Raw genomic sequence first — 9,691 nt, forward strand, 5'->3', positions numbered from 1 at the left:
GTATGATAAAGTTTCTTTGAGTAAAAAAGTAATCGGAGTAGAGCGGCACTTGTATCGAGTTCTGTTTGTTCTGTATTCCTTACATGTCTCCGGGAGTGTGTACAACAAGTACAAAGTGAGTGCAGCACATTCACTTTTTTTGGGATAGAGAGGGGTAAGAGGCACAAGGCTCCTCCCTGAGAGTTTGTGAAAACATTCCAGCAAAGTGAGAGCGGTCAAATAATCGGAAACTCTCCGAGTGGCCTCTTACTCTTTCTATGCCTCTCACCTTTTTGCATGTGCAGCTGAAACTTATTCTTCTACTGCACGCCACATATGAGCATTGATGGGTTGTTTGACACTAAGGACAACTCTGCAGAGGCAAACATCAACCCAAAGAATCCTCTAAAACTTGGAGAAAGAAAGAAACTCAGCTGTTCCATTGATCGGCTTACAATGAAGCTGCTGTTTGCCCTCCTCATTTCCACTGCCTGGACTTTCACTGGTGCCCAGTATTACTACCAGGGGCTGATGGATTATCTGGAGAACAGATTGTTGGCTATTGAGGTAAGAATCGACTGTCCTTTAAGTGACTTATGCTTTAAATGGCAGCTCAGATCTCTGTGTAGTCATAAAAACATCATAAACAACAGTTGACTGCCTCCTCCTCTTTTTTTGATTTGAATTTAATGCCTTTCCTAATGCAAAGCAATTAATGCGATGTCTGCCCAGCTCATCAGCTCTACAGCAGCCTTCGGGGGGAACATCATTTGATGCATGCAGCCCTCTCCTTCTCTGTCCAACAATATTACATTTTCTTCAGGGTTTAAGATAGTGACACACCAGTAATGAGTACAAGCCCAACCTTTGTGGCTGTGGCATCAAACATCCCAACAGCCTAACCGAGAAATGTGTTCTTCAGAGGTAGAATGAAGCTGCAGTAAACAAAGAGCCTCGAGGAAAGAATCGAATTACCGAGTGTTCAGTATTGTTTTTCTTTAAAGTGGCTCTCATGAGGCTACATGTTATATCAATGTCATGAAAGTTTGTGCAAGTCAAACACTTATGTTGACTTGAGGATTAAATATCTGCTCACCTAAGGGAGTAATTTAAATAATTCCTTTATTCTTTCGGTTTACATTTACAGAGTCAAACTGTGTGGCTCCGTTGCAACGATGTCATCCTTAAAACTGTTATAAGCGTGAAATAAATACATTTAAAATTAAATCCCACTCACTTCCCCCCTGTGGTCTCAATTCCAATATACTGGCTCAACCTTTGCATTGATATGAACACGGCAATTCATCAGCAAGCTTTCATTGAACTTTCCTTTCCATTTGTCCACAGGCTCACAGCAATGTAAAGGAGGAAGGAGGCAGGGGAGCTATCAGTTATTACATCTCAGTCTAAATAATTCACCTGTCACTCTCACTGTGTCAGTCATGTGCTGAGAAATACAGTGCTCCTTTCTATTTAGTTTAGGCGATAATTGATTGATTGAAACAGGGAAATCTTACCCTCCCACAGTGTTTATAGTTGGAAACACGACTGAGTCTTCGGCTGTAAATGCATTATCCTTACCAATGTGAAAAATACTAATATACTAGTTTCTAAAGTTTACTTGCTTACATTCACCAGCCACTTTTTTAGTCCTCCACGGCCGCTATACCCTCTACAAAATGCCTTGTGTAGATTAGTCAGTGAAGCAGACTGATCAGCCATCTATCCTCTTATCTATCCTCATACATCCTCTATACAAGGGCGTAACCATCGCTGTCCTTGCATCTGTCCATTACCAGCCATTTCCCACTCAAGTTTCTTTGTTTCTTTTCCTTCTGACCAGATGCAGCTTTCTGCACCATCGTTTCATCGTCCAGCTCATAAACACACCACACTGTGTTTATGAGCTGAAAGAAACAATTTCCTTGTTACTGAAACCAATTCTAAAGGTCGATTTCACTAACTCATCTACACTCATTCTCCACTTTATTCTCAAAGTGATTAATAACACATTTCTTCTTAATGTGGCACGAACACAAAGTGCTGGAAACATCCCTCTGAGAATTTAGTCCATATTGACATGCTACTGACATCTGTCCAGCACATCCCTGAGGCGTACTGTTGGATTGAGATCTGGTGACTATGGAGGCCATTTGAGTACAGTGTACTTATTGTCATGTTCAAGAAACCAGTTTGAGATTATTCGAGTTTGAGACATGGTGTGTTATCCTGCTGGAATGAGTCATCAGAGGATGGATACACTGATCATAAAGGCATAGGGTGGTCAGCAACAATACTCAGGTAGGCTGTGGCATTTAAAGAACTTGTATTAAGGGGTGTAAGTGTGCCAAGAAGATATCCTCCAGACCATTATCTATGCTTTCACATTATTCATGCAACATTTGCAGCAGAACTTGAGACTCATCTGACAAGGCAAAAATTTTTCAAGCTGCCATTCAATTTTTGGTGTCAGTTGCAGCTGACTGTCCTCGTACTTCTTTCTTGCTTGGGGTTTGTTGTAGATGAACATTAGAACCAGGTATATACCTCAACTCATTATTCATCTGTCAGCTTGCTGTCAGTTATAACTGTAGAAATGCACAGATGTTGCGATAAAGGAACCATTCATTTACTGGTATCTTCCAATATTTACAGTCTCAAGTGTGATGAATTCGATAGCTCACTGTAAGCAAGCCTTAGGTTTATGATTGTAACTTTTCATAAGTATTCTGCGTAGCAATTTAATATTATCTGTTTAATTGTGCCTTTTATTGAGGCAGTGCCATTTAGTTCCATTTTAAGCTTAAAATAGTCAACATGCTAACTTTACTTATACCAAAGATGGACATTTAGGTTATAAACCTGAGACTTGCCTGAACTCAGTGGAGTGTTTCCAGTTTTGGTCTCTGACTGGTGAACCACAATGAGAAATGTCATGCTGGTAGGATACATATTGGGGGATTGGGGGATTAGGGGGATTGAAAATTGAAATTACATATACACAGACTCTATTCAAGTAACTAGCCATTACAAAGCAACGTGGCAAATGGAGAAAAATAGAGCCAGATCTGCAGCAGCTAGAAGATCAAGATAAAGGTGGCACAGAGGACATGAGCCTGCAGGCTGAATGTGGTTTGAATGGTCATTTTATTTGCATTCTTTCACCGATTTAACCCTTTGTGTTCAATATGTAACCAAAATTACAAAACAATATGGCATTTTAAAACCATACACCAAAAAGCAAAAACATGGTTACTTGCGTTTCCTTAAAAAGTCCTACCACTTCTTCAATGGGAAAAATAATAAAAACCCTTAAGAGTTTAAGGTGAGTGACTAAATTATTTTAGAGATCTTGCCAGTCAAACCCACATCGGGAGCAAAAATTACTTCTGCTAACTTTTCCTTCTTGTTCATGTCATGACATATAAATGTATTCTTTCCGAAAATGAAATCTTATTTTTCCTGGCATTTATTTCCTGCAAGTTACTCTTCAAAGATAATTTATCTTGTGGAACACTTCCACAACTTCAAATCAAATCGCAAGAAATTTTACTTTCAAAGCCAAAATCTCTTCCTCCTACATCTCTTCTATAGATGCAGTTGTGTGTCCAATTTGCATTCAATCTGCAGCAGGTTGCATCCACATGCAATAAAAAAACTCCACCAAAATAAATCACAAAATGACAATGCTATATACTTCAGAGAACAATAGGCCAGAAAAAAATGTTTCACTGATTAAGTTCTAATTGAATTTTATTATTCGATTTAAATTTAATTAACTGCACAGCCCTACAAAACACTGGAAGAAAACTGCATAAAGTGATTTGCAAATGAAACTCACAGATCTCTTCCACCATGCTTTTATTCTGAAGGTATTTTCTTAAACTTCCACTCCATAACAGCACAGAGAGTTTGTTATCAAACCTGTCCAAATGTAGACTGGTTTTCAAAGGGCACCAAGGAAGAATTGGCTCTAACAATACAGTCCTGGGCACAGATACTGTGTTGGTGTAAAATAAGTAACAGTAGCACTCAAAATAACTGGGATTAATTTTCTAGATGAAATGAATGTTTGCAAAGATACTATAAAGATGGACAACATCAAAGCTTCCTGGAATTAAAACCAAAGCATCAAAGAAATTTACTCTGAAACCACACAGAGTGAGATTGGTCATCAAACAGACTCAAAATTTTACATCAGCAGCAGAAAATGGACAGGATACATTGTTTATACTGTTTTCATGGCAGGAATTTTATTTTGTATCAAACTGATGACCTCAGCGTTTGCTACAGTGTAAACACAGTTTTTTTCCTTGTCATCTGGTTTGAATAAAAAAGAGACAAAAACACATATTCCAGTACATTTTTACACTTGTGTTGCTTTCTGCACGTCTGACAGGACCGCATGCAGCTGTGGCATGAGCAATCCCATCGGTACCACACAGAGATGAAGGATTTCAAAAAGCTGACTGCCGAAGCCATGGATGGACTAAAGAATCACCACAGCATGCTCTTCAAAGACTTGGAAGGAGCAGCTGCTCGAGTGGACCGAGTGGAACAAGAGATGGATTACGTGGAAACCCAGATGTCCCCTCGGGCCTGCACGAACAGGGCAGATAAGGTAGTGGAGCAGGAGGCCTGGGAGATGGAGGAAAGCAGAGGTGAGGAAGAGGAAGAAGAAGAGTGGGAGGAGCTGCAGTCTAGAGTCTCTGGTGAGCTGCGGGGTACACATACATCTCAGCAAAAATGTCTTCTTCAGGTCTTTGATCTTTTATTTTAATTCACAGTGAAGGAATGACACAGTCAGATCCTTTGGGATGTATATATTTAGAGCTACACATCTACAGGACCAGGTTCCACACCATTCCTTATGCAGAGAGAGTCTCGGAAGAGCCATGCCTCTGGAAAATGGGAAACAAACACGGCACTGTTACAAGTCATTTAGCAGAGTGCTTTGAGTCACTGTGCAGTCATGTTTTCCAGTAGAATTCTGGCTTTATGCAACTCATTTATTTCCGCAGAGCTACTCCCCTGTTTGCACTGTTTGAGCGCAGCGTTTGTCATTAGAATCATCACGTCCCAAGGCGAACTGCTGCAAACGGTGCTGCAATACAACTGCTGCACTGAGTCATTAACTCAGGTAATACTAGCTTGGTTGAAACATGATGTAAAAAGTTGTGAAATCAGTTTTTAATTCCTACTCCACGTTGGCAGATTTAAGTGAATGTGGCACATTAAGCCGAAGATGTATAATTTTTGAACTTAAATGGTTCCAAAAACTAAAATCCCCCAATGATAGATCATTAAATTGCTTTGGTGCCATTTACTCTCCTTGCAAGGCAAATGAAAAAAGTATTGATTTCTTTATTTTACTGGCTGACTTTACAAGCCAATCAATAACACATTAATTCAAGGATTAGGCTGTAATATCATAAACCCATTGCTTAGGCTCATAATGATGGTCATACACAGTATTCTCAAAATCAAAATAAAGTCTATGATTGAACAACAGCCTTCTATATTAGCTTTTGTGTGCAATCTATTCATGGAGGGAAGGACAGAAAGTGACCTGAGGTCAGTGACATTATTCTCATGTTCGCCGGAATGATCTCTGCACACAGTTCTCCATTGTGAATGTCTGTGAAGTGACCCAGAATGAACTTTACTGCATTGTAGAGACCCAGTTCAGCTTCTGCAAGCACAATGCTGGCATACATGCCATTGGGGCTTCCGTTTTGTGTATATTTTGGCAAAAGAACGATATTAGTCTTCTTTCTCTTCATTCTGCCCTTGTGCTGCACTCATATGAGTCTGAGCCCAATTCCCCGACTGGTTTGAATTTGCCTTTAATTTAGAGAGCCAGATAGAAATGACCACAGGCTGCTGGGTGAAAGGCTGCAAATACACATTTTAGTTGAAGAGTTGCACTTTACTGAAACATGCTAATGAAACTAAATAGGAAAAATATGTTTAAATTATGTTTTTATTAATTCCACTGTTTTTTTTTTGTTTTTTTTTACATTTCTATATATTTATACAATTCTATAATGTCTGTTTTGACATGAGGTTTAGAATATAGATGCAACTCTTTCCAGCTGTTTTCCAGTTTGGTCTGTTTTATTTCCCTTTAACCAGGTAATCAGTCACATGGATTACAGTAAGAAAAGCAATTACACTACACAGACAATGGCACATTAATGAGGGTCGATTAAAAAAATAGCTCAAACTTACATCCAGCAGCTCTCTTGTGAAACAAATGGACTAAGCGAACTTGTGATTTTCATGTTACAGTCTCAGTGTTTCTTGGAGCAACTGAATAAAAGCGTTGTTCTGGTGGCAGACAACGCAGACATGCCATGTAAAAGTATAAACAGTCTATGTTGTAGGCTCTGCATAGATTCATGTATAAGGCTAAGTAATCTTATAATCAGTCTATGCTGTTAACAGAGTGACAGTGACAATAATGTTGTTGTCACAGGTGTAATTTATGGAGGTGTTATCACTACATTTTTAGTTTACAGCTTTTGTTATTTTGTTATTGCTTTTGCTATTATTATTATTATTATTTGTTTTTTTAAATGAAACTATCAGAGGGTATTTTTTTCTGTGGTAGTAAAATTGTAGAGGAACAGTATGATGGGCACTGCAGTAAAGGTTATTAAATGTTATATTTTGTATTAGGTACTTTTTATCTGAAATGATATTTCAGATAACCTGAGATAGTTACAGCTTATCATATAAACATTTCAGGTTTCTGGCATTTTCAAACAGGAGGTTTGTTGTTGCTTTTTCCTTCCTTCTAGAGGAAATTTTGGGGGTTTGTTGGGCAGGTCTGGGATATTTACTGGAAATGGAAATGACCTGCAGCACTAACAAAAATAATGTCTGGTATTATTAACTGACTGGCAAATATGATCTGCAACTGGAGCAGCTGACTAGATGGATGTACTGGTCAGTTAAAAATATATGTACATAATTTAAAGTATATGCAGTATATGAATAGTCCATTAATTTAAAATAAGTGAACATAACCAGTGGCTCTTTCCACTTCACCAATATCCTCTTCTGTGTGTTTTTTCTCTCGCTGCAGACTGTGTGGAAATAATTTCTGGCATCCGATCAGTGAAAATCATGAAACGAGTGGGCAGTCCCAAGGGCATGTGGACCAGAGACCCGAGATCCTCCAAGGTTTACATTTTTAATGGCACATCAGGAAACACCATCTACCAATTCAAATCTGTACTTGACTTTTCACGCTCCCTGGGAGTCACAGGCAGCAGAAGCATCAGGCTTCCCTCTGAATGGAGCGGCCCTGGTAGCGCTGTTTACAATGGCTATTTGTATTACATAAAGCAGGAGGCTGAAGCAGATATGCAGGTGGTTAAATATGACCTTCTGAGTGGCTCAGTGACAGAAACTGCCATGTTCCCTGTGGAGGGCCGTGCCACTGTATACAACCTCAATCCAGAGACTGTTGCAGACCTTGCAGCAGATGATGGGGGTCTCTGGCTCTTGTATGCCCCCAGTGACAGTGAACCAACCATCAGCCTTGCAAAGATGGACGCTGCCACTCTTGATATAGAGCAAATCTGGGACACTCGATGCCCGCGGGAAAATGCAGAGGCGGCTTTTGTAGTGTGCGGGACTGTCTATGTCGTTTACAACACCCGTCTGGCCAGTCGCTCGCGGGTTCAGTGTGTCTTTGACGTCAACGACATGGTGCTCAGTGAAGAGGCTCCACTCATCTACTTCCCCAGGAGGTACGGGGCCCACGCTAGTCTGAAATACAACCCTGAGGAGAAGCAGCTTTACGGCTGGGATGACGGCTACCAAATTATTTATAGACTGACCATGAAGAGGAAACTCCTGGCTTGACAGCAGAGAAGTGGTGTCATATTTTCAAAGACATATAAAAAATAGTAACAGGGAATTTATATAGCCTATCCACCTTTTCCCTATTCATGTGATACTTTGTTTCTGCAATAGTTAAACCACATAACATCCCTTTCTTCTCAGAAGGGTTCTTTTTAAATTATAGCCTTTTTACACTTTGACTAGAAAGCTAAGATTTGCATAAATTTTGATTTTTGTCTCATTTCTAAAGTGTGTTTTTAAATAAATATGAATGTTTTCACAGAAAATAAATGATAAGATGACATGCTAATTACTGGCCTTTGGCTGTGGTTTCACATTTTAACTGAAAGGAAGGTTATCTGAACAATTAAAGAGTGCACCTTTGAAGTAAACGGAACAAAAACTTCTGTCCCCACCAAGAGAACCTATTCCTCTTATAAGTGTGGTGTCTGGTCTTACTATCAAGTCAACAACTTAGAAATTCTAACTGTCTTCGAGATGCGTTGGAAATGACTGTGTGAACTTCTGCAAAAACAAAATAAAAGGAGGTCCAGTGTAACCTCTACCAGGCAAAGCTGACACATTTTTAAGGAATCCACACAAATGACATTTTTAATAGTTTTCATCATATTTCTGTGTGCATAAAATCTAAGCTGAGACATGTAATACCTTCAGTGTGTCCTGGGTGTATTCTGGGGGCTCATACCTGGAACAGCTTATTTAGGAGTTGCCCAGGAGGCATCCCACCCAGTCAGATACCAAAACCGCCTCAGCTTCACAGAGATGATTCATATCATGAAGAATATCATCTACCGCTGCCATTTCCAGTTTAATAAAACATACAGATTCAGCAAGCGCAGGCTTCACAATCTTTGTCAGGGTAATGAGAAACTAGTTCATCAGTTGTTTTGCTAATAAACACCTTAATCTTCATCGATATATTTAATCCCCAATTGATGTCATACAGTGCTGAAGACTTTTAATTCAACTTGGATTTCTTTAAATTCTTCTATTGGCATGCCTGTTTTTTTCTGAGCTCAATGCTTTACTTTTGATTTTTATATTTTAATATTTTAATCAAATTTGCCATTAACACATAGTTTTATGTGCAGTGAGGTAATACTGTTATTTGATTGTAAAGAAATTCCTCTGTCACTGGTCATTGCCAATTCGTGGTAAATATGATGATCACTGTATTAATTTATTACTCGTCCTCACCAGAAAAATGAAGATGTCCAGCAAGATGCAGGAGACTGTCAACATACATAAAAGAATAATAGACCAGTGAGACTCTAATCTTGTCATTTTGCATTAAACAGTAGAACATTGAGGGATTTTTTAAATTTGTTTTTTTGTTGTCTGTGCGCCTTTCTGTCACCAGTTTTTTAATAAAATTAGAAGTTCTTAGGTAGCCCATTCTTCTGTTTGTGATGTTTGCTGGTGGCTGGAAAGCAGCTAATATGTGAATTAATATCTGGTGGTAATTTTGACTTACACCCAAAATAGAAATAAAAAGTTTAAGACAGGCAGTAGTGTTATAATCTGTCTGATGTTCAGAAATACAATCTAATGCTGATGTCGAACTGAACCATTTTATGTGCTTAGTTAAGACGAATTCAAGCGCCAGCTAATCAAACATCGTTTTTCTTTAAACGCCCCAGTGCTGCCAGCAGCCAATCAAAACCCATTATGTAATTATCCAGAGAGTGGGATAATTGCTTATACAGTTTAACATCTCAATAAAGGGGAAGTTGATTATTGCATCTTGCAATCACCCTATTTTACTCAAAAAGGGTTTGCTCATGCTAACTGATAGTGGAAGCTCAGTTAGGTGAGCTGTGAGTGTTTGGTAGTTGTT

General features: G+C 39.0%; 1 protein-coding gene across 1 annotated transcript; it reads left to right on the top strand.

Annotated features, from left to right (window-relative positions):
- The first annotated feature begins 251 nt into the window (after positions 1-251).
- Positions 252-9,418, top strand: olfml3a (olfactomedin-like 3a). The gene is made up of 3 exons (XM_086277234.1): positions 252-546; positions 4,379-4,691; positions 7,070-9,418. The coding sequence occupies exons 1-3, from the start codon at positions 316-318 to the stop codon at positions 7,852-7,854; spliced, it is 1,329 nt and encodes a 442-aa protein (XP_086133360.1). The 5' UTR covers positions 252-315; the 3' UTR covers positions 7,855-9,418.
- The last annotated feature ends 273 nt before the right edge of the window (positions 9,419-9,691 follow it).

The sequence above is a fragment of the Aulonocara sp. 'chitande type north' Nkhata Bay genome, linkage group LG20, assembly GCF_057382095.1.
Source record: "Aulonocara sp. 'chitande type north' Nkhata Bay isolate Kocher_YH1m ecotype deep benthic linkage group LG20, A_spYH_male_GT1.1, whole genome shotgun sequence".
NCBI lineage: Eukaryota > Metazoa > Chordata > Actinopteri > Cichliformes > Cichlidae > Aulonocara > Aulonocara sp. 'chitande type north' Nkhata Bay.

Coding starts and splice junctions, on each gene's coding strand:
- olfml3a (XM_086277234.1), top strand. CDS start 316: ATGAGCATTGATGGGTTGTTTGACACTAAGGACAACTCTGCAGAGGCA. Junction 547..4,378: donor ACAGATTGTTGGCTATTGAG/GTAAGAATCGAC, acceptor CACGTCTGACAG/GACCGCATGCAGCTGTGGCA. Junction 4,692..7,069: donor GCTGCAGTCTAGAGTCTCTG/GTGAGCTGCGGG, acceptor CTCTCGCTGCAG/ACTGTGTGGAAATAATTTCT.